Source organism: Molothrus aeneus, chromosome 8 (genome assembly GCF_037042795.1).
Source record: "Molothrus aeneus isolate 106 chromosome 8, BPBGC_Maene_1.0, whole genome shotgun sequence".
NCBI lineage: Eukaryota > Metazoa > Chordata > Aves > Passeriformes > Icteridae > Molothrus > Molothrus aeneus.
In genome coordinates this window covers 17,831,652-17,856,158 of record NC_089653.1, presented here as the reverse complement: position 1 = coordinate 17,856,158, position 24,507 = coordinate 17,831,652, and the positions used below count along the sequence as shown (strand labels likewise).

The 24,507-nt window shown below is 42.8% G+C and overlaps 1 protein-coding gene across 1 annotated transcript in view; it reads left to right on the top strand.

Moving 5' to 3' along the window:
- The window catches only part of ANTXRL (ANTXR like), a 56,012-nt gene that overhangs the window by 26,117 nt on the left and 5,388 nt on the right, over nucleotides 1–24,507 (top strand). Inside the window, exons 13-17 of the mRNA XM_066555050.1 lie at nucleotides 2,804–2,899; nucleotides 3,534–3,572; nucleotides 6,680–6,778; nucleotides 7,804–7,971; nucleotides 9,084–9,164. Of these exons, the coding sequence (XP_066411147.1) occupies nucleotides 2,804–2,899; nucleotides 3,534–3,572; nucleotides 6,680–6,778; nucleotides 7,804–7,971; nucleotides 9,084–9,164 (483 nt within the window). The remainder of the gene's footprint in view (nucleotides 1–2,803; nucleotides 2,900–3,533; nucleotides 3,573–6,679; nucleotides 6,779–7,803; nucleotides 7,972–9,083; nucleotides 9,165–24,507) is intronic.

Genomic DNA, 24,507 nt, shown 5'->3' with positions numbered 1-24,507 from the left:
ATGGATGGTGGAGAGATCATAATAGATTTTCTGAGTAAAAAATTAGAGTAAGAGGCATCCTGCCCATTCCTACCTCAGGAGAGAGATCCTCAAAACTAGGATCTTAAAGAAGGAGACCTGAGAAAATGATCACAGGAGCATCAGGGAGCAACACTGTTGAGCCTTGGGGTCCCTGAGGGGATTTAGGGTAAAAGGCACAACTATTTGGACTACTATCTGGAAAGGCCACAGAGAGAAAGGACAGTGATGCCTGTCCTGCATCATGTGGTCAAAAAGACCAGGTAGAGTGTCAGGGACAAACAGCTAGAAGTGATCCTTTATCAAAATCTGATTTTTAGAATAAAATAAACAAAACTAGGAAACTGACTAATAGATACAGAGTTGTCTTTCTTGCCTTGGGGTAAAAATAGGCAGTGCTGATAGCTGGTGTGAGCAAGTACAGTAATTAAATATGTGACCTTGTGCTTGTGGTCTAAATCAAGTTGGCTGAAGTACCTGATAGCAGTTTGTATCATTGTTATTAGTGTCAAAAGGACTTTTATAGCCTATGCCAAATGCTGTCATATTGGTTTGTAATCATTGTTAGCCATTTTGACAGCTGGAGAACAGGAGGGCAGGAATGCAGATAGAGGCGACTGGAACTTGTAAATCTAATTTTCTGATGTTTGCAGCAATGAGGGTGGGAAATATCACACCAGAATGCTGAACAGCCTGGGTTGTAGGGACACAATACAGCAGAGATGTGTTTGTTTCTTTATGGGATTATTTCTATTTTGCTAAAACTTTCTTCCAAATTTTCCATACTGAGGACTGATATTTTCACATTTCATTCCACTCTTTTACCTCAGGTACCATAAAACCTTTCAAGTCTGCAGTGAAACACAAGTGTTAACTGATGCATTTAGTTACCCATATGTAATTTATTTCTGATGAAGACTGAAGTGTCAACCCTAACCAGGGTTCCTAAAGGCCAGAGCATGGATGGAAGAAGCTTTTCCTTTTGGTAGCCTTAGGATAAAAAGAGGAATCCAATCTTCAGTCATGTCAATCTGACAGTTTTTGACCAGCCTCTTGCAAATTGAATGTGAAGGAGGCAGGAAGCCTGATTTGCAGCTGATAGAAAAATACTGTCTCACTCCTGTTCTGTCCTATAAGCAGCTAGGTTGGCAGTTTAGTTTCCAACTTTGTCTTAATTTCATGCATTTCACTCTTCTCGTTTTAGAGACTCCCTCCATTTCCTTTTCCCTCCTGTTTCCTTTTCTGTGGGTGGCAGTCAGCTGGCCTGCTCAGCTCTCCTCCCCAGCTGGTCCTTCTGTCTTTTCTGTACAGTAAGTATCTTCACTATAATCCAAAAGCCTCTGTGTGATCCCCGTGCTTATTTCTGTTCAGCTGCATGAAGTCTGCTATTTTCTTTTCAAAGTCCAGCTTCACTATGGAGCTTTGTATCATTAAAATCATTAAAAGAAGACTCTTTAGCTTCTTGCTGCCAGCAGCTCCTGAGCTACTGCTGGCAAATGTCTGAGCAATTTATATGTCCAGTTAGCACAGGAAAAGCAATGTCTGGAAACAAAGGCTACAAAACAAGGAGGTAATGTGTGTTTGGAGTAATAGTAGCAGTGGTACTGCATTGCTACTGTGCTTGGATTTGTTTTTAAGGAGTGCAGCAATATTTCTTAAAGTTATGCTTGATTTTTACTCACCCTTTTCTCAGCAAACTGGCTTGACTGAGAATTCATTTCTCTTTGAGTATCTGCTTTCCAGATGCATTAGTTGTACATGGGGCCATGGGAGGGACAGAGAGGGGGGCTTAGCACTGAACTGCAGCTGGGTACTGTGTCCTCTAACAGGACTTGTTTGAGCAGGGAGTTTGGCACATTTTTGGGCTATCCAGCTGCTCCCTGGCCAAATGAAGGGGAGGCAAACAGCATATCCTAACACAGGTGGGTTTGTTGCATTGTTAATGAAAAGCCACAGAGCAGAGTAGGAATGGCAATGCTGTGACTCAGATGTGGGATACTGGGTTACCTGTTTAAAAGCATGGAGTAGGAGCTGTGTTTGTGTTAGTCCCATATTGAATGTGTCAGTCCTGGCAGCTCTAGGAATTGGCCTGAGAGAGAACTAGGTACCACCTAAGTCAGGCATTCAGGATCTCACCCAGACTTGGCAAAGCTCTTACCAGCTGGTGCTTTCCACCCTCAGCCTTTTCATTGTCTGAGGAGAAAACAAATGCACTTAGAATAGTGAAGGAAATCCCTGTTGTAAGAAGGGGCTAAGCATCAGCTTCTGGTATCATGGAAATTCAGCAAGTTTCAGTATAATAAGGTGAATCTCATGGACTTTATCACATAGAAATCACTTTTGGAATTTGGCTTTTTTCCCATTATCCTTCCACCTATCCTTTGAAAATCTCTTACAGCTTCCTCTCTAGCCAATTCCTCCTTCCTCAGCCTGATTGACAGGCCTTTCTTCAAGCTCCTTCCACATCTTCCTAGCCCCAGGCTTTCCTCTAGTTTCCTGCTAAGTTTTTCCTGTTCCCTGAGATCTCTGTTGCTGGTGAATTGAACCTCTTCTCACATTTTGGAAGTCTACCATTGAAGAGGTTTCATTTCCCAATGTATATTAAAAAAAAAATGGCTTAAACATCAGAGCTCAAGTTAATATCATTTCAGAACCCAGTACAGTCCAAGGATAGGACATCTGAGACCTTGTAGTGTGGAAAGCTGACTCTAAGTGTGTAACTTCAGGACTCCTGCCTTCTTTGAGACATATAAAGGTAACTCAGAAATAATCATCTCGTTTGCAGCTGACTGGGACCATCCTTTTCATTGCTCTTCTGATTCTCTTTCTGCTGCTGGCTCTGGCTCTTCTGTGGTGGTTTTGGCCCCTTTGCTGCACAGTGGTAAGTACATTCTTTTTATTCTATTGACTTGATTTCATCTATTCTCTGCCAAAGCACAGTTAAAGTGTTGGGGTGGGTGGTTAACCTTGCTTTAAAAAACTGCCACATTTGTAAAGCCCTGATTCAACAATTTGCTTAAAGTGCATGTTGAAGTTACTCTTGTCTGGGTTTTTGATTGTTTCAAGGCCTATGTGACTTTTAATTGAATGAGAATTTTAAATAAGCTCATGGATGTGACTTAAGTTTCTGTAGGGATCAAGACCTCCTTCAGACCAACTTTGAAACCTGCTGCATAAAAGTGTAATGGAATTGATTTACTAATGTGTGCACAAGCTGTTAGGGTCCTCTAAAGACAAGAGTTAGGGTTTTTTTGCATTTTGTTGGTTGAGGTTTCTTAATTTATTCAGAGGAGCTGCAGATTCTAAAATAATATCTTTGCACTAACTTAGTAATTATATGGTATTTTTCATCTCATCTGGGCTCATTTTCCGTGGGGCTAATGAGAGGATTGAATGGGGAGGGATGAAGCAGAGTGACTCATTTGTGACACGGGCAAGAAAGCAGGGAGGACATAGTATTGAGAAGGATGAACCCTACTGTTGTCTCAGATTTCTCCATTGTTTGTTTATTGCAGGTGATCAAGGAGCCACCTCCACCACCACCTCCAGAGCCTGTAAGTGTGCTATTTCTGAGCTGTGGCACTGCTGCAGCCACTGTAGTGTGCCATGCTGCCCAGGAATGTCAGCCCTGTAGGTGTCCTAATGACACCCGAAAGGCTGTGAGAGGAAGTGCTCTGGGTCAGGACAGTTATTTCTGCCTCCTGGCCTCTTTATAGACATACAGCAAAACTGCTTCCATCCAGGGTGAAAACAGTTGCATAGCTCAAAAATCCACAGGCCAGCAGTTCCTACGGTATTTTGTTCTTTCTGCTGTGCATCAAACAGGTGTGTAAGCAAATCTCTGCTTCTCAAGCTGTGCTGACAGCTGTCCCTCCTCCAGTAAAGCTGCCATTGTTCTTAGCAGGAGTTTAGCCCAGACTGATAGTAAGGAACAGTCTGGCAGCTGGAAAAAAGGACAGCAAAGGCCACATTCTTGTGGCTTTGCTGCAGGAGGGGAGACAAAGCCTGCCCTGGCTGTGGCTCTTCTGCAGAGTGACCTTTGGAAGGACATTTAGCCTTTCTCCATTTAGGTTTTGAGTTGTGTGAGGCAGGATTGTGTTTAGCTCTTTTGGGGACAGTCACTCACTGACCCTGACCTCAGTTTAGTTTCACCATACTAATTCCATGAAAATAATAGTAGCAAATAAAAGCACCTCCAGAGAAAACCTATGCTTGCCTTTATTTTTTTCCTAGGCAGAGACAATGAAACAATGGAAAAATACTTGCCTAACCCACAAGAGAAGCTTATAGTTTACTGTTAACTTACTGTAACTTGGCATGAGTGTAGGGAGGCAACCACAGCTGCTGTTTTGAGGCTGCTAGAGGCCACCACTAGCGTGTATGTGATCCTGCTACTTGTCCTGAGCAGCAGCACTGTGACAATTTAACTTCAGAATGCACACCAGAATTCATGCTGGGGTTAGTGTGATCAGTGCTATCACAAAGCCTGCAGTTGCAGCCATGCTGCATTTGAAGGAGGTTTCAGAGACCACCACAGCCCTGCAGAAATTCCAGATGCTTTGCAATTTAAAATGCAGTCAAATGGAATGAACTGATGTAAGCCTCTAGGAACAGCACAGAATACAGATGTTTTCCATCCCTTTTCTTGGCCTTGTCTTTATCCAGCATGAGTTACAATAATCATGCATTGTAATAATTGTAACTGAGTGATGAATTTCATTTCATGTAGTATTTATTAGGCTCTCTAGGTATGGTGACCTGCCTGCCCTGCAGCTGACACAGTGCAGTATTGCTACTGTTAAACTGAATATAGGTGTGTAAAACTAGTTCTAAAGCACAAGCATTAGATTTCCATGTGATAGCTGTTAACGTTGCTTTGCTGTGTGTTCAGTGTAGGGGATTTGGTATAAATCCCTTATCAATTGGAAATGTATCAGCTGTTACTGTTGGCTCTGTCCTGCTAGAGTCAGGCTTGCCAGCAGTAAGAGCTGTTAGACATGAACACTTCAAATCTGTGTTACATTGCATGGAAGAGGCAGAGTATCATAAATAGATGTCATGTTCACAGTGATATCAAATATTAAAACACTGATGCAGTTGACTGGGTACTGGTTTAGATTGGCATGAAATGGGATAAAATTTGTGTATTTGTTGTACTCTCAAAAAAAAAAGCTTACTGAAACAACACCAAACCCAACACAAACCACAATACCTTCATTGTATATTTATTTTCTTAATTTAGGATAAAACAAAATAACATGAACAAAAAAAAAAGGTAAAACAAACACCAAAAAGCCAAACCACAACAATAAAAACCCCAAACTCAAACTCCCCTTACTTGTTAATGCAAATGTCAGCTCTGGTCTTGCCTGGCCATTCTAAAGAATTTGTTGGAGGAACTGACCTATTGAACTGTAGCTGAGAGGCCACTGAAAAACCTTTCCCCAAGGCATAATCTAAGAGGTAAATACAAACAAACAAAAATTAAAGCATGGTTTCTAAAAGATGTTATTGTCTTTTGGGCTCTTAATTCCTTTTCCATTCCAATAGAAACATGTAGGGCAATTTTGTGAAAATGCCATCTAATGATATAACAGTAATTTACATCTCTCTATAGTATTTGGCTTTTTAGTTAATTTTTTGGGTTTTTTTAAATAAAAAATAAGTTCAGGTAGTGTTTCTAGAAGCATACTTGTTCTGAGGAACAGTAGAAGAGAGCACTGTGCATGGCCAGTCCAAGAATAGCATGCATGTCTGCATGTAATCATGAGGTACAGTTATTTGAGGAATGAAGGAAATATTGTAGGAGGTTTGTTGTGCCCTCTCCTCAGCTATGTGTGTACTTGGAGAGTGTTAGGCTGGGACCTTCAGGTATCTTGACTTGGTGTAATGATATGGAGTCTGAGAGATCCCAGTCACATCTCTTGGCTCAAGATGATAGAGCTAGAGATGTGTTCCCAGGCTTGTTGAACCAGGACCATTTGCCAGCTTTTAGTTAGGCAAGAACAGAAAAATGAACCTGAAGTTAATTCCTGATTCAGACTCTCGCATGTTCCAGAAAAAGAATCTTTATGTCTCTATGATTGCTCTGGTTCTGATCTCCCTAACAACTGTGAGATGCTCCTGTATGAATCCTTTTTCAAATTGTACAACTTGAGCCAGACTCCACAAAGCATCAAATAGTGTAGAATTACTGGTTACAGCTGCCATGAGGAAACAGTCAGATGCACATGTTAGAAAACGCAACAGTGGTCACTTTTTTTTCCTCTGTTAGGTGACATTAAGTTCTAAAAGTGCAATTAAGAAATTATTTCTCTGGGCTAGCTCATCACTGCGTTTTCTGCATAGCACACTGGCAAGCCAGTATATGTACAATTCATCTATACTTTGCCTTTCTGTACAAATCAGTGGAGATTTTGGAGCTCGATGCATATTTGAGTAAATAAAAGCAGCCTGGGCAGAGGAATAGGCAATCCTGTCTGGCTTCCCTAGTTAAAATTGCAGCTGCAGAGACAAGAGACTTTCTTGGGTTTTGTCAGCAAATAAGCACAATATACAAAGTCAGATATCCAAGGATTGGACTATAGGATGTTCAGCTGTTTTCCACAGTTTATGCTTTTTATGTGAGAGCAGCATTAATATCTCCCTGTGTTTCCCACAGGACTCAGATGATGAAGATGGATTGCCAAAGAAGAAGTGGCCAACCGTGGATGCATCTTATTATGGAGGCCGAGGTGTTGGTGGGATTAAGAGGATGGAGGTATTTGGCTTATTCTTTAGTGTTATAAACCCCAGCACATTCAATTGAAAACTGTTCCACTGTATTTTCATGTGATTCTTGAAGAGGACCGGAGTCCAGGATTTAATCAGGGCTTGTGTACCTAATTCACACCTGCTGTCCAAGTAACAGGCAGCAAGCTGCTATCATTTGCATGAATAATTAAATTTATCTAGCATTAAGAGACAGAGAAAATTTGCAGGTTTAGAAATGAGATAAGCACCAAAAGAAGTTTTAATCTCATGAGTCAGTGCAGTTTGGTGCAATTGCAACCAATTCTCTTGTCAGAGGAAATTCAGGGAAAGCTACTCTGGTTTTATATTTGAGGGTGCTGTCTGTGCACTGCCTGGTTTCTGTGGAAGGGAAGGCTTCTCAGCAACTTCCTGCAGGACTGCAGATGAAGTATTGCATCTTAATATCCTTAACCATTTTCCTTGGAAGAATCTTATCCTTGATGCTGAGAATGTATGCTGACTGACACCACGGATCATACATTGTTCTTGAATGTAGAGTCACCTTTCTGTTTGAGCTAAGTCAGACAACAAAACCACATATTAAGATATTAGGAAAAATTTCTTCACTGAAAAGGTGATTAGGAGTTGGAGCAGGCTGTCTGGGGAAGTGATGTAATCACCATCCCTGGAAGTGTTGAAAAGATGTGTGGATATGGCACTTGAGATATGGTTTAGTGGTGCTGGGTTAACTCAATCATCTTAGAGCTCCTACCAGCCTTGATGATTCTCATCTGCCCCAGATGCTGTGAATTCCCACAACGCCTTAGATTGCTGACATGTGAAAAGGCTGGTAGTTCCAGCAGTTTTTGAATGAGACTGTTTTATTCTTAAATGTGTATTTCTGATTACGGTAGGAGTTTGGTGCTTTCATAAATTTGACTTGATTCTGGTAGCACTTGGTCATCTGATGGGAACTAGATTGATACCTGTGGGAACCACCTTCTGGTGGGGACTGCTGAAGTGTCTCCTTACAGCGTGCTCTCCTGACATCAGGTACGATGGGGAGACAAGGGGTCAACGGAGGAAGGAGCAAAATTGGAGAAACCCAAAAATGCTATTATTAAGTTGCCAGAACAGGAGTATGAGCCGTGGGAACCCAAGCCAAAGAAGCCCCATGTGAGAAAACCACCTTCCCAGCGAAAATGGTACACTCCAATCAAGGTAATGTGTCTGAGCCTCCATTTTAGCAGTCTCTTGTGTCACGTAAGATCCTGTATCCCACTTTCTTAGCACAGCCTTTCTTTCAGCAGAGCTGAGAGAACCTATTTAGAAAAGTGGCCATTAATTCTCACCTTTGCCTGGTTTTGGAATGTGTATTTCACTTGGCACTGTGTTGCCATAATTTTTTGAGAAGAGTAGAGGGCCCAAGCAGAGATCTTCCTTTCCTCAGCTCACACTGTCTTTTCAGGTTCTCTTGCCTGGGCTTCCACAGCAGATCTCTTGAACCTTAGGGAGGGCAGATGCTGTTTTCTGCCATCTCAAGGCAGCATAGAAGAGGATCAGATAAAGGGCACTGTCCTTGCTTTGACTGCATTGTGGCTAAGGGCTTGGGTTGGGATGCAGATCTGTTTCCCCTTAGTTCAACCACAAGACTGTGTTTGGTTTTTGGGCAAGTCACTCAGTCTCCCCATATTTTCATCCTCAATTCTCCCATGTCATTATAATATCTGGTGTTTCAATGTCTTTTAATGTATGTATCCTCACACAACCCTAAAGGCAGGGAAGAGCTGTAACCTCTGCTTGCAGAGAAGGAAGCTGGAGGGCTAGCACAGTCAAGGCTGCAGCATACCCTGCTCATCCCAGGAATCTATGGCCATGTCCCAAAACAGTGCTTTGTGGGATGAGTTCCCCCTTCCCCTGCTTATTCACAGATCAATTAAACAGTGCTTGAATGTTTCTGGAAAGCATCTGTGAGTTTTAAAGCCTGCCTGGGCAGGTATTCTTCTGGCTGTTTATCCATGCTTCAGTTCTCTTCCCATCTGTACTGTACTTTTGTTCTGCCTTTTGTAACACTTAGATGAGTGCTTTAAAGTAACACCTGTCTAATTGTGCCTCTTTAAGGGAGTTGTTCACATTAATCTACTCTCATCCTCACTGCATATTTGGTATTGCCCCACTGGGGTTCTTCTGGTTGTCCAGATAAAGTGTACAGGACCAGTGTGTGTGCAGACAGATTAATGCAGAAAAGCTGTACCAACCCATCTGTTGTTGAATCTCATGCTATTTTTACCACATTTCTTGGTCATATCTTGTCTCCTTTTTTTTAATTGCAGGGTAAACTTGATGCACTGTGGGCTTTGGTTCGACGAGGCTATGACCAAGTCTCTCTTATGAGACCACAGCCAGGGGATAAGGTAAGGCATCTCAAATTCACTGGCATCACTCCTCTGGAAGTAGCAGCAATGCTCTTCTCTCACAATCAGCCCATCTCTTTTATTTTCGTAAGCTTGTCTATTTTCACAATGCCCTAAAGCTAAAAACTAAACATTTTTAATGTTTCCTGGATTTAATAATGGAGTTCAATGATTATTGCAAAATCATAAACTGTACAGATGATGAAAAAACAAATCATAGCAAGGTAAATGGAGAACAAGTTGGTTGAATTGTGTGCAGACACATTTCTCAGTCATTTCCTACACATAGGCAAGGAGTATGTCCTGCCTTGGTGAAGTCTATTGCCCAAAAGTAGGTCAGGAGTAGACTCCTGGGAGGCAGCAGGGAGTTTGTGCTTTTCAGAGCCACAAAGATGTCTGTGTACTGTCCCTGGGTCACTGGCAATAGCTTAGTTCAGAGCTCTCACAGTTTGTGTGAGCCTGGCACTGTTATGGTTGTCTCTATTTTGTTATTCTGAGGGGACAACTCCCTAAGAATTGAATGCTGCTGCTTTAAGCTGTTTTACCATCAAGGTTTTGCTTTCTGCAATGGTTCTTTGTAACATGAGAGCTAAGCAGACACAACAGCATCTCTCTCTCCCCCATGGGCAGAGTCCATACATTTCATCACCCTGGCTCTCAGGTGAGGGGTTTATAGAGTTACAGCAATAGGGTTCATAAAGTGCTTTTTTGGGGATAAGACTGGTGCAGATGCCCAGGCTTGTTTGCCTGGGTAGTTGTCACACCTAATGACAGACTTTAAAAGTAGCTCTAACTTGCATCAGCTAGGGCAGTAAGTTGCATGTCTCATGCTTTTGACAAAATATTATGCCATTTGTCTAGTCATTAACCAAACATGCTGCATCAGTATTTAAAGTTTAATCTCATCCATTTTAATTTTGGCACATAAAGAAACCAAGAGAACAAACCCAGCTTCTCATACTACTTTTTAAAATGGTCTTAAATGTTTCACTAAGCTGCATTTTCAAGGCAGCTGCGCTTGAGACACCTTATTTACTTTTTAAGCACGATCTAGAGCTTCTGAATAGGCTCTTTAGGTCCAGCTGTATTTTGATAGCACTAACATTGTATAATATGAATCTGTCCTCTGCCTTTCACTCCCTTGGCTGGGACATTTCTATCAGTGCAGAGCACAACAGAGCCTCTGTTAGCCAGCATGGTCAAGAAACATGCAGGGGGCTGGCTCAGAACAGGGATCCTCAGTTCCTGGCCTTCCAGCTCTGCTGTGGGGAGAACAAGGGGCTGAAAAGAAGCAATGTAAAACATCAAGCTGAAGGATTATTGTATCAGGGATAACATAAGAAAAATCAAATGTACATCTGGGAAATAGGGTGGAAAGAATCCTATTGAGCCAGATCCAGTGGAATCATAGAATCATCTCTGTTCTCTGGCCTGTGAAATTAACTAAGGCTGAAGAATATTGAAAGTGATACAAGAATACAACTAGACAGCCTTCTGCTGTTAAAGAAAAAAACATCACAGGCCTGTATCTCATGGAGAGAACCTAGCACAGAAAGGAACAAGTTTATTATTTATTCTTTGAGTAACATCTCTAGTAGCAGTCTCTCAGTGGATAACTGACTCCTTGTAAGCTGGGTTTTTGCTGGGGGGGTGTGTATAAATCCACCTGTACGTGCAGGTCAGTAAATGTGAGCACACACACAGGTGCACACTCATCATGGTGGGTGAAGAGCTGGGAGGGAGCAGCAGCATGGGCAGCACAGAGCTCTGGCAGCCCCAGGAGCAAGGGCACAGCTCTGCCCCAGCCCAGGCAGGACGAGGTCACTCCTTGGCCAGCTGTGCTGGCAGCAGGCAGGGCATTTATTGTGGAGCTGGGGAGATGATGTTCTTCCAGGGTCTGCCATCCACAGGCCAAGGGGTCTAGGGTGATCTTGGAGTGAGAGGTTGCTTTGGCTTGTGTGGTTTTGAGGGATTGGGGTGAGGGAACAGGGGAAAGAGTTCTTGGTGGGGTCTAAGTGCACCCTTTTTTTAATTTTAAGGTCATTTCATAGCTGTCCATCCATCTAGTTTTCTTCCTTCATCATGGTCCTGTTGCCATTCCCCATCCTGCTCTTTTCCTTACCTGTGTCCTGCTTGGTCTCCTGCCCTAGACATTGCCTTCCATTTCCTTCTGTGGTTTCTTCCTCGTTTTCTCTCTCAGTTCATGTCTGCATGCCCTTTCCCTTGATGAGACAGACTGATTCCCTGCACTCCTGTCTTTGGGAGCAGTGGTTGGTCCCCAGGTTAGCCTGGTCCTCTCACACTGCAGGACCTGAGCTGCTGGTAGCATCGTGCTCTGGGCTGTGGCCTTGCTGCAGAGCTGGCTGAAGCTCTGAGAGTTCCCTTGCCCTGGCTCATGTCTTCCATGAACTTATCAAGAAATGGATCTCAGGATGGATGATTCATCAGTATTAGGCAGGATTGTACTAATAGAACTGTATTAATCCTAGTGAAAATCACAGTAGCTTTTTGGAACTGCCTATTTAGAGAAAACCATGCGGGCACAAGCTCTGGTGCTCCTTCTCCTGTGTGCCCACAGTGTTTTGCTTGGCTCTTACAGACAGCTCCTCCTCTTGGTCTCTGTTCAAGAGTGTATCATTCATATCATAGCACCAGCACTGAAATGTTTTACTTTGGCAAGTTCCTCAGTAAAGGGTCACAGGATCCCTCTCACTTGACTTCCTCAGGTCACCTCTAGCAGGAATTTCTATTGCACCAGGATAGGACAACAAGGGATAAACACACTTAGCTCTACCCCATCATTAGCAGCTAGGCTGTTATTTGTGGCATGGACTTTTGCTGAGCTCTCAGGCAGCATCAGCAGAGGAGAGAAGTGATAAAAAAGGACTTGTGGCTCTGTGGTGGGTTGCTGGGCCTTCTGCCTTGCTGGGATGTACAAAGGTGAAGCCTTTATAGGCATTTGTGCTGCTGCCACAGTGGTGGATCCCTTAGAGCTAGGCTTTCTTCCCACCCTTGCTCAGAAATCTGTGTCTTACAGGACCAGCAGTCACTCTTCTGGCCCAAGAAAGGGACTGACAGCTCTGAGGTGGGGACACTGCTCATCCAGCCACGGGAGTATCTCAGTGTCCACATGGCCAGATTGGGCTCTGTTTTGTTCAAGGTGTTCAGATTTTCTTGAAGACTTTCCCATCACTGTGTTGGTGATGTGTGTCCTCCTGAGCCTGGTCCTGAGCTTGCAGCAGCTACTGTGAAGGTTGGAGTTTGGGAAATATTAATCTGGCTATCTTGAAATATTTCATACAAACAAATCCCAGTAGCTGGCAGGGCAGGTTGTCAATACCCTGTGTAGAGGGGGAGTTTCAAGCTTTGCCTTGGCCTCATGGTTCAGAAGGGGGGTATTACCAATGGCAGCAGGTAAACACTGAAAGCCCCAGTGTAGGCAGAGAGGAAGGGGAGGTGCTTTCCAATGGTCTGTTAGTTGCTGCTTTCAGCAATTCCATTCCAGTTTGCCTCTCAGCATGTACTGATTGATGCAGGAAATTCTTAGAGGCTCGGTTTACCAAAGTCCTTGACTAAAAACCCAACATTTTTCCCCTCAGGCAGAATTGATCATTTACTTTAAAGACTTAAAATGTGATCTGATTATTTTCACTGAAAATTTTGTAGCTGCAACAGGGAGTGTAGACTGGATTTTGCAGTCACCATCCCCTTGTATACCCCTGGGACTTTACTTAGTAAAAAGCAATGCCTTAGTGGTACTGCCCTGTGGTTGGTATGTGTAAAGCCCTTTCCTGGGGAACAGGACTAGAAGCAGGCTGCTGTGCAGCCAAGTATGTCACAAACTATGAGCTGCTTGTCATTTTAGAAACCAGAACTTCTGGATCCTTTCAAGTTCTCACCCTTGAGTTACGGTGTGACTTGGAACGTGGCAGAGAAGCTGGAACTTTAAACAGCAGCCTTTGAAATTAGGAATATGTGGGTTCCTTATTCTGTGCATCCCTTTTAGAGCGATCACTCTTAGTCTGATAGGTTTGTTAAAGCTCAGAAGGTCTGATTACACTCAAATTTTGTGTGATTACTTGTAACGCTGACCATGACATCTATGTGCCTTAGTTTTCCTAACAACAAAAATAATCATGAGAACACAGATTTACCTTCCTTACAGCTGTGAGGTTTAGTGTTCTGCCAGGCATTTGGGACACCAAGCTTATGGATTATTAATGACTAATAATTACTCTCTGGCTGCTACTTACAGGTGGTCAGCAGCCCACGGAGATGGCAGCACCCACCTGTCATGCCACGCTGGCTGCCCACGTGCTGCTGCTATTTGCAGCTTATTCCAATTACTTCTCTTCCAGACCCAGTAATGGCTTTTAATAGGCTTCCCTGCCTCTTGCTTGGAGATGTGTTGTAATCACCCGTGCAACAACTGGCAGAGCCGCAGGGGGGGCTGGAAAGGCAGCACCAAGCTCCTGCAGACTGTAGTTATCAGTGGCTGCTGCCTGGTCCTGGGGCTTTTCTCCCTTTGCTTTTCACCTTTATAAGCTGCTGAAAAATTAAAGAGATGAGGACATTGCCTGCCACAGTAGGTGATCTCACTTTGTCACTTTTAATGAAAATGTGACACATTTAGTTCCCATTTTGCTACTTTTTCTTTTTTTAAAGGACATAGGCATCTCTGATATTTATTCCCGCTTTAGCAGACATGGCATGGGGGAAAAAAGCTCCCTTTCTGTGGTGTGGGACCAATGTCCTAATGCACAGTTCCCAGGACATGTTGAGAGCTGCAGCTGGAAACATGTAATCAGTGACTAATGAATTTCCTGTCCTACAAGAAGCTCATATACTGCATTATCCCTCACTTGTGCCAGGACTGTGTTATTTCTGTTGTGGAAGAGGAATTCACAGACTTTGGGGATGGATGCTGCCTGTCTGCACCCAGGTCATACCAGCAGTCTGTCCATGTCTTTGGCAGCCAGAGGCATGCTCAGGAGCAAGAGGCTCTTGTGAAGGATGAGTGCAAGTCCAGGGCTGGTGTCACTTGGCACACAACAGGGTGAGGAAGGGTTGGCCTCGTGGTTAAGGCAGTGGCTCTAGCTTACATAAGTTACTGCACTTCTGTTGAACTGCAGTTGTACAGTGAATAAGTGAGGTGAAGAGTAAATTCTAGGAGCTGAGACAGTGTTCCTACTGGTACTTTGAGCACTTAATAGACAGACTGTTAGGTAGAGAGGGGACTCTTCTGCTAGTCTTAAAACATATGTGCCACTTTTCTATTTTTCTGATATTTATGATAAAGGAATAGCTTCATCAAGTCTGATTCTCAGGGCTTTTTTATAGGGAACATGTCTTTGGGATAAGGCCTGGTGACTTAATCCCTCATTAACTGCAGCTCTGACATGTCTGCATGGGGGGAACAGGCTCTTGTGTTATCACAGTTTTCCAGGCATCGCTTCACTGATGCTCCACAATCCTAGAGCATGTCCAGGGGCCTGACTTGAAGCCTGGAGGCTGCCTTGGGCCTTAGCAGTACTGCCACAGGGCAGTACTGATGGCACACCTCTTTTGAGAGGAAAAGTGCACAAATGTACATGTGGTTCCTTGCTAGGACGGTGTGTACAGATCCACAGTTTGCACATGGACAGGTACGTTGCAGCCAATAAATGTGTTTATTTGTTTCTCAGCAGCACCCTTGGGTCAATGCTGAGCATCATCTGACTGGTTCAGTTGATTTGCTGGGAGCTGTGCATCCCTCATTGTCTTTGAGTTGGGTAACACTGCAGAAAGTAACCTCCCCAGCCTTCCTTAGCTCTCTGCTTACATTGCATACTTCCAGTAATTATACAGAATGTGTAATGGTGTGACCTTCTGATGGTGTTTGAGCAGCAGAAATAAAAAATACTGTGTAAGAGGATGTATTCCTACTATTATTCACACTAAAATTATTGTACAGAACAATAAGTAAAATTCAAAATCTATTGCCTTATTACTTTCCTCAGAGGAGCTGTAGTTCCAGATGTCTCTGTTCTTGTAGAAACTATTGTGATTTGTGTTGTGGTACTAGAAAAAAACCCAAATCACAGTCTCCCACTATACAAGTAACAAAAAGTCACTAGACAGCAAGAAGAGCTTAGTTCTATGTATATTAGGTCTTAAGATGAACCTAATCTTGCTTGGAACATTCCAGCTTTATGTGCCAGTTTTAGTCTCAGATAGGAGCAACAGGACTGTAAATGCCTTGTGCTTTCTGTGGCAACACTGGGGTTTCTACAGCAGATAGAAAAAATCATTCAGGTTGGTTGTTTTGTTTTTCAGTTTTTTTTTTGCAGTGTGAATAAATCCCTACTTTCCTCCTCCTTTAGGAATTTAGTTGCCCAAGAAGACAGTTCAGTCTTCATTGGCTTATTAAGGAGTGGGATATACAGAAACTTTGAAGCGAGGCCTAACAAGAGCAGTGTCCCTTCTTGTAGTGCTGGTGGCCAGGCACTCTGAGTTGAGCTTTGAAAAATTATAGGAGGTGTATTTGGGGTTCTTTCTACTGCTGGGGGACAGGCCACTGACTGCTGAGGTGAGAGCAGGGTGTAGAATAGAGCTCCTAGGAGAGAGCTGGCAATGGGGTGCTCATGGAAAAGAGAAAGATGCACAGCTGGTACTTGAGAGCTTCACAGGGAAACCATGGCAGGGATCTATTTGCAAAGTGTTAGTAGTAGGTCTCTAGCATACCTGAAATGGGACAGAGTTCCATGTCAGAACTTTGGTACTTGAGTTGCTTTTCTAGTGTGCTCATTCTTAGAGTGAGGTTGTTGTGTCCCAAGACAATCTGCCATTCAGTTTAACACAGGAGCTTTCTCAGGAGAAGAGGCTTTCTGTGCTTTGTCAACGTCCAGCACTGATGATGAATTGTATGAGTGCCATCCCAGAAAAAGAAAATCCATGTGAGATAAGCACAGGGAAAGCTGAGAACTGTGGATTTACCATCTGCTTGCTCTAGGTAGCAGTAGAGCCATTTAAGGGCCAGTTACCCAGAGAAGCATTGGTGATAGTTGTATCTGTTTCCAGACTCTACACAAAGAGGAAGCCTGAGTGGTGGGCCAGGATCTTACATTTTTGGCTGAGGCAAGGAAAAGTAAGAACCATTTCCACCAGGAATCTCTGAGTTTCCATCATTATTCTGTACCTTAGTCAGGTGAATAACATTGTGTACACAATAATCCCAGCTTGCTCTTGAGAGACAGTCAAATAATTCACTCAGGAAAGCATGATGACACTTAATTGCAGTTTGAGCAAGATCAGTTATGGTCCTTTGTGGCCTAATTTGCTACTCCCAGCAAGCCACCAATACCTCAAGGCTGAGGCTGTTGCACCCAGCAAATGTTTGTTGCCTTTGTTGCTGTGCTCCAAAGCCCTCCCCATTCTAGGGGAGGGACGCATGCAAAGTCCTCTTCCCTGAAAACAAGCAAAGGAAAGAGGAAAATCTTTTGCAAAGCAACCACTGTTGTGTTTTTTTCTTGAACCACATTTTAGTCTGGTCAGCATTCAAGTCTGGAAATGTGTGGTGCTGTGGTTAAAACAAGGGATGTGAGTCACAAGTCCTCAACTTGTAAATACCATTTTTCCCCCTGCATAACCTTGAGTAGATGACATGACCTGACAGAGGCTCTCCTTGCTTCCTCTACTCTGGGACCCTCATCCATAAAAGCTGTCAGGAGAGGAGAAGGCAGTAAAACACATGTGAGTGCAGGTTTAGGTTAAGATATTTTTCTGAGGTTTGGGTGGGATTTGGTCTGGTCATACTTTGAGATTCATACTGAATGTAAGGTGTACCTGATAGACCTTGGTTATGTCCAGTGTTACTCTTCTGTTCCTTTTGTCACTTCTGCTTTTCTAGGGTTGAGAATCAACAGGCTTTGTTATGGATCTGCACTGTGCATTAGCTCAGCCACAGCCTTAGCAAGGTCCAAGACATGTGATGTTTTGTGCATTCCTGCAAGATATCTTGTGACTCTGGCCATTCCTTCAGGAGATGTCTGTAGCCCGTTGCTGCATTTCCTTGCAGAGGCACGGCTGGAAGCAGCATGCAATTTCCTGCTGAATGGAGTGTGATGCTTATGATTTGAATAGCCCTGTCTTCAGTACTGGGGTGGGCTCTTCATGTCTCTTTCCTTGTGTGCCTAAGCTGAAAAAGTGGTATCAGGCATGAGAGAGCTGGTTGGTAGGTTTGTGTTCAGCAAAGTTTATTTTGGTGAAGGGTACTGGTCCTAGCTTAAAAGTCTGATTTCCTTGGCTGAGCTATTCCTCCCTCAGATTCCTCATTACTGTCCACTTTCTCCAGTGGTAAATTGGAAGTAGCCCCCTTGTCTTCAGTGTATTCCTGCACTGGTTTCCCACCTAACTGAACAGACTGCTGCCAGCAGACCCACCCCTTGTTTCAAGCAGTGCTGTGCACAGCTGGGACTGTGAACTGGGGAACAGTGTCTGCAGATGCATGTCTGGGAAAACTGTCAGTACTTGATTGTATTCAACTTCAGTATTCTGATAAAAGAAGCTACAGTAGCCTGGGGTAGTGCAGCTGTTAATCTTACTGCAAAACCGCTCCTGTTTTAATTGCCTGGTAGAATTGAACACAGTTTTCCCTATTACTGTCTTTATTTTGATTTTAAACTGTTCCTTTAGATGGTCTGGAAATGTTTTTTCATGTTAGTAGAATTAGCTGAAGTTGAAAATATACCCCTGAAAAAGTTTCAATATTTTCAATTTTTGTTTTGAAACACCTTTTCTGTGTGAAACTCAAAGATGATTTGAAATGAACAACACGTGTTTCAAGCCTAAATTAAACTTACTTTGACATACTTGTTTTACCTGAAAAATTAAGACTTTTGGTTGCTATTGACTTTTCCTTAGGCCAGCAAGTGAGCCGAAAGATGACTTTTATTGCTGCTGTTATGTGCAATACATGCCATGGGTCTGTTTGTGAGTTTGTCCTGGCAACCTACCTCCTTTGGTCCTGAGGGATCCCTGGATGGGATTATCACACATTTAGTGTCAAAAGAAGAGCTCAGCACTCTCTCATCCCTTCCCCACCCCATAAATCCTATTTTCTCAGCTATTTGGCCCCCACAGCCAGGGTGTCTGAGGCATACTGGACTTTGAAGGATTTTTTTTTTTCCTCCCAGCTTATATACAAACAAGGCTTGTCCCACTTTGCCTCTATGAGAGGGGCTCAGGGATCTTGAGCTTTTTGGGCAGCAATGCAGCCATGCCTCAGCCAAGACAATAGGTTTTGTCCTGAATGTGTCAGCAGCCCAAGGAATAGCTTAGCTGTGTGTCACTGTCACCATGTGCCCAGCTCCTGGCCCATGTGCAGGATCTCATCCTTTGGGAGTCGGAGTTTGTGAGGCAGGGATTAACTTCTGTGCTGTGTCTCCTGTGCTGCTCCTGTGAGCCAGGCTTTTGTGGGTGGTTTAGTTTGGTTGCTAAAAGGAGAAAAAGCAGATATTTACTCCTAAGAGGGTTTTTGTGGACTTTGTGAAGGATTCACACGTGCCTCAGCTGCTTTTAAATATCACTGCCCCTTCCTGGGTCAGGATATGTATCCTGTTTGAAGTTGGGTTACCTCCCACATCCTAAAGCTCAGCCTAATTCCTTTGGCAATGAGCAGCACTGTGGGTGAGCCCAGTAGGTCACACCTCTTGGTAGCATCACCTTGCTCATGCTCTGCTGTAACAGAGCTTGCTGCTGCTGCTAGGATCATCCTTGTGCATTTACATTTTCATTTTGTAATTCTCTATTTGAGTTTATCTGATGTGCCTGAGGGCATTACAGGGTCCTGACTGTTACAGTGAGTGATTCACAGCCCACAGTGCAGTGATTTTCCTCCCCTGCAATAACTCCATCGTAGAAGGGAGGGAGCAAAAGTGACAGGAGCTTCCTTAGGAAGAGGCCAGATAATACACTGGGAAAAGAATGGGCTGAGCTTATTTTCCTTTTTAAATGCAACACAAAAGGAAATTATTATATTCTCATTGCTGGACACTGTCACTTTACTGGACCTTAGCTACAAAAGGTAGCTAAGGTCCTCTTCTCTTCAGTCAACCCCATTTTCTCTTATCTCTTCATAATTTTGGATTACCATCATTATAGGTGTCAGTCCTGAGCTGCCAAATAGCTTCCCAGAAAATTTTTATGTACAAGAGAGGACTTATTAAACTGGAATATATGTATGAGAGTCAGGTTATTGTGTAAACAAATATTTTAACTTGATGATATTTAATGTTTTGATTTGAACCCTGATAACCTAAGTGACTTCATATAAAAATTAAAGACAATTTCATAAAATAATTGTTAATGATTAATGAAATAACCACCATACAATTAAATTTGATGATTATAATTTAATAATTAAATAATATAATTAGAAAATAATTATAAATTGCATATTTATTAACCTGAAAATGTGGTCAGTCACCTAACTGGGGATATGGGAATTTCTGGCACTTCCAATACTTTATTTTTTCAACACAAAAATGATATCTGAGTCCCAAATAAGAGCAGGAGTTAGTAAAAGTAACTTGTATGTGCCTGAAAACCAGGCAGCCCTGGGTTTTACGTGACAAACTGTTTCAGCAGCTCACTAATTTCTAGCCTGTCTGCTGCAGGGTAATCAGTGCAATTCCCAGGAAATTCATGAAGGTTTTAATGAGCCATGACATGTTGAGTGCACAGTCAGCGTGAAGCAGTGCAGTGTGAGGAAGCTTTTGGCAAAGGCTGATGCTCATAGATCCTGAGGAGCCAGCTGCTAATCCTGACACTTGCCCAGGGAACTCAAATATTGGGAACTCTGTACCACCTTGCTTCATCTCTTTCACTGTACAGGTGTTGTATCCACAATCTACCTCTGATAAATGAGTTTCCCCTAGTGGCTGGTTTAGGATATTCTCTGTAGGAGTTTCTGCTAGAACACTCTGGTTCTTTATTAGAAGACAGGGTAGTCCCTAATTTTGCTAAAATTCAATTTTTCCAAAAGTCACTGATCTTTAATGGTGTCTGTCTCATTGTTTTCTGGGTTTGTGAATCAAAGCCTTCACTTAGCTAAAGTAATTGTGACTTTTTGTTTATGCTCCCTCTTGTGGTTTTCTAAGTAGCATAAAATCTGAATCTCTTCTTTTGAGATTTAGAGCTACATTTTTATACAGAACTATTGAGAGATATTTAGGAAGTGAAGCTACGTGCTGATGAACCAGATCCATAGCAAGCTGGCAGATTCATCCCATAGACAAACATAGATAACAAAACTGGAGAGAGAGCCCAAGGAAATTATATTAATTTTGGATTTCAGCATCCTAAATAATACTTATAATAAATAATCAATAATTATTAAAATACTTTAAAATATAATAAAATTATAAAACTATAAAAATATTATAACAATTAATAATTTAATACTTCCTTACTGGGGGCAACTTCATTTTTAATTTGGTAGTCTAGTTTTTTGAATGGCCATGCTCAAACTTTAAATAGCTTATTTTATTCCATTCTAAAATGCAAGTATCATATTCTTAAAAGATCAAAGACAAGAAAACTTAGTAAAGTGAAGCTAACTCTTTCAGTCAGATAAACACCTCTTCAAATCCAAACTGCAGCACTTGGACTCTGTAAGCCAAACCAAGAGGGAATGGAAAATCAAGCAAAACTTATAACAGGAAGGATGCCTTTTATTAGGTCAGCTAATGTAGCTAAAAATAAGAAACAGGCATACTTTTGTGTACACGAATACTGTCATGCACAGAGATGAAACTGGATTTGATTTTTGTAAACACCAATGCATGTATTAAAATGAAGAGAGAAAAGGGACAGCTACTGGCAGATGGCCTGGATTTTTAAAATTCTTTTTGCTGAAGTATTCCTAGTATCATGGGTGAACAGACTTCCCCATGGCACTCTTTGAATTGCCTGGAATCTTTAACAGTCATTTCTGTCAATTGAAAACTTGCTGAGTAGTAGCTAAAGATTTTGGGGAAATGAGTGCTGGGGAATGGTGTAGTGAGCACTGTGATGAAGATAGCCCAGCAACATGAGGCGGTGGCTTTCAGGAGGCTCCTCCCTTCCTCCCCCCCTTAAACCACACACAATAACACATCCTAGGTGGTCGAGGAGACTTTGCCTAGAAGTACAAAGTGCCTGAATTGCACATGTGATTGTTACACTGGGATAAAAGCTGGAGTTGGGACGAGGGCAGATCCCACTGCTTCAGTATTTGTACTTTTTGAAAAGCCAATTTGGCAAGCAGCATAACAAGAACCTAACAAGTGGATGGACATATGGGGAGGCAAAATAATAGTGCATGAGGAAGAGGGTGCAGATGTGGGCTGCAGCGAGGGCGTAGCTCCATATGGCACGCTGCTGACCTTCAGTTGGTGCCTGAATGGCCGAACGCGGTGCGGGTCGCGCCTCGAGCGGGGCCCAGCCAGCAGGGCTGGCCTCACACACAGCATCTGCCTCTAGAACACAATGACACAGCTACCACAGCTGGGGTGCCTGACATCATCCTGGTATTGCTGCACCTTGCAGCTCTGACACCTTCCCTGAAACGCTTGGTGTGTTCCGTGCTTCTGGAAAAATATATACCATTACCACTGCTAACGTGGTGGTGGTGGCTTCTTAATCACTGTTAATCATCTGTGCAAGAAGAGCAGAGATAAGTGTGCAGGGTGATTAATTTCTGTCTGTGTTCCCAGGGTTTAAAGCCTTTATATGCCTTTGGAAAGGAAATTACTTAATTCTTTCAAGCAGAAAATATTAAAAATCCTGTGGTTAGCATGTTTATTTGAGAAACATAGTGGATTTTTTTTTTTTAAATAAACTAACCCCAGAGGGATGTGCATGTTAGGTAGAAAAACAGAGGCACTCTGTTATAAGGAGACTGTGATGTGTGGAGGGCTTAATTCTTTAACCTAGAAATCCTTTGACAAAATACACTTGATAAGTCCAAACTATCACTTATGATGTATTATCATTTGTTCTTCCCTTTCCCTTTTCAGCTGCTAATCCTGACACTGGCTTAAGAGTTTGGCCCCATTTTATCAATGGCTGCTTGAAGTGCTCAGGAGGATTTGCTCCAGTATTCAGCAGAAGTCTTTGATATATGAGATTGTAGGCTAACAGTGATCATCTTTTGTGAGGAAGTGTCACAATACATACATCGATCATCCAAGCCTCTGTCTGTCAGACTCTCCCAGCCCAACCGTATTTTTCATGACACAATGCAGCGCATGGCCTTTAAATTACCCATCTGTCTGACAAATCAGTGAGTGTGGCAGAAACTGGCAGCAGTTTGACGTCGCCTATCACTTTAACTGAAGTGAAAGTAATGCAAACAGATTTATGGGATCCCCTTTGATTATAGACTATGAATATATTTGGAATTGATGTTTGTGAGAGAGACACAACAGAGGGGCAGGAAAGGCTTGTAGGCAAAAGCACTAGTGTTGGGTTTGCAGCTTTGCATTTACTATGAGGGAGATTGTTCTGTCCTAAATTTTTCCCTGCCCATATGGTGCATCTCATCTGAGCACCTCTGACCTTTTTTCTTTTTTGTTTTTTTTTTTCTTTCATCCTGACTGGTTATTTAGCTGCTCTAAATTCATAACTTTACAAATTTTAAGGCTGAGTTTTCTAAAATGAATTTGATGTACAGCTGTTAAATAGATCTGTAACATTCATTGCATGTCAGTAAATACTGCTGAATTTCCAAGTGGGCTCTGAATACAGTGGAGCACAGCAGAAGACAAATACCTGGCAAGGATGGCTCCCTGCTGCAGTGCTGGTGAGGACTTGAGTTCTGTGGTGGAGTAGAGCAAAGCATTGGCTTGGCTTTTTTGATCCAATGGTTTATCTTTGCAGAAGTAACAAAGACCTTGGCTTTTGCCTTTTGCCTCCATGCAAACGCTCTGGCCCCAGTATAGTATTGCCATGAACCTGGTTCATAACCAAAGTCTGGCATAGCAAGCCTGGATTTTTAAGAAGAGAATTTTATCCTATTCATTGACACTGTTGTTTAAGTGTAGTGGTGAATTGCGATGGTGAAAGCTGGGACAGAGAACTACTGAGTGTGTCTCATGTGCAGGCAACAACATGTCCATTCAAACAACTCGTGTCTGCAGCTGAGCTCTGGAAGCCCAGAGCCATTCAGTCCAAGTAAGTGGTAGGGCGGTACCCTTTGGGTTTTACTGCATTTGTAAAATCATTTTCTGAGCTCTGGAGCTTACACAAGCTTCTTTTGAAACACTGCTTGCTTTTCTTCAGAGAAGCGATAGACTTTGAGTGATTCCCCTCTTTTTAAATAAATAGTTTTCATGAACAAAGGTGTAGGCTTTGGAAGCCACTCAGCAAAACAGTTGAGGTTCTGCTGTGATGGCTTTTGCCTCGTTTCCTGAGGAAATTGTGATTTGTGAGTTTGCCACAGAAACTCAGCTCATTCTCTAAACACCTTCAGAGTTTTCTCATGCTGGGCAGCACTGAGCCAAGAGAATCAGTGACTGATGTGGGTTTTTGTATTCCTGCTGCCACAGCCATTGGTAGCTGGGGAGGATCATGATCTCCAGCTGCTTTGAGATAAGTTTTCTATATTTGGAATCCTTCCCCGAATTTGCTCAGGGGATGTTGTTATAACCTCAAGCTGAATTTAGTTTGTTGATTCCAGCGTGCAGCCTATCTGAGGTGCCTCACTGAGGTTGCCATGTAGCTTTTGCATTACCTGGGAGCCTCTGGCTGCTTCCCACAGGAGAGGCTAGGTGGTCTTTGGGGTCTCTCTCTCTTTCTTTCTTCCTGTCAGGAACTTGGATAGTGGGAACATATGCAAAGCTTTATTTTGGCTAAAGGAAACCCTAATGCATTAGCATTTAGCCCCTAGTTGACTAGGACATCCCCAGTGCTTGCTTTTTTTTCAAATCTAAGCTACTCCTGTTTTAAAATTTCTGAACACAGTGCTCCCATCAGGTCCTGCCTGTCTGCATCCCGCATCCATCCTGAAAACATGCTCATTGGAGAGCCCTCTGTGCAAGTCCCACACCTTGTTGGTGTTTCTGAGGGGAGCCACATCTACACTGGAGCACAGAAGACATGTACTGTCCTAGTGTAATGTTCAAAGCACAGACATCAGCCAGGCTAGGATCACTTTGAAAATGAGAGCTATGGATTGTCTTTGCTAATGTCATTGCTCTGGTATAATCCTCTACGAGTTTTTTTCAAGCACAGCTTTGCAGTCAGGAATCCCACCAAGGCAGGCATGATTTGGGTGGAGCTGTCACTTTAGACATGTTCTGCTCTAGTAGCACAGCAGAGAGCA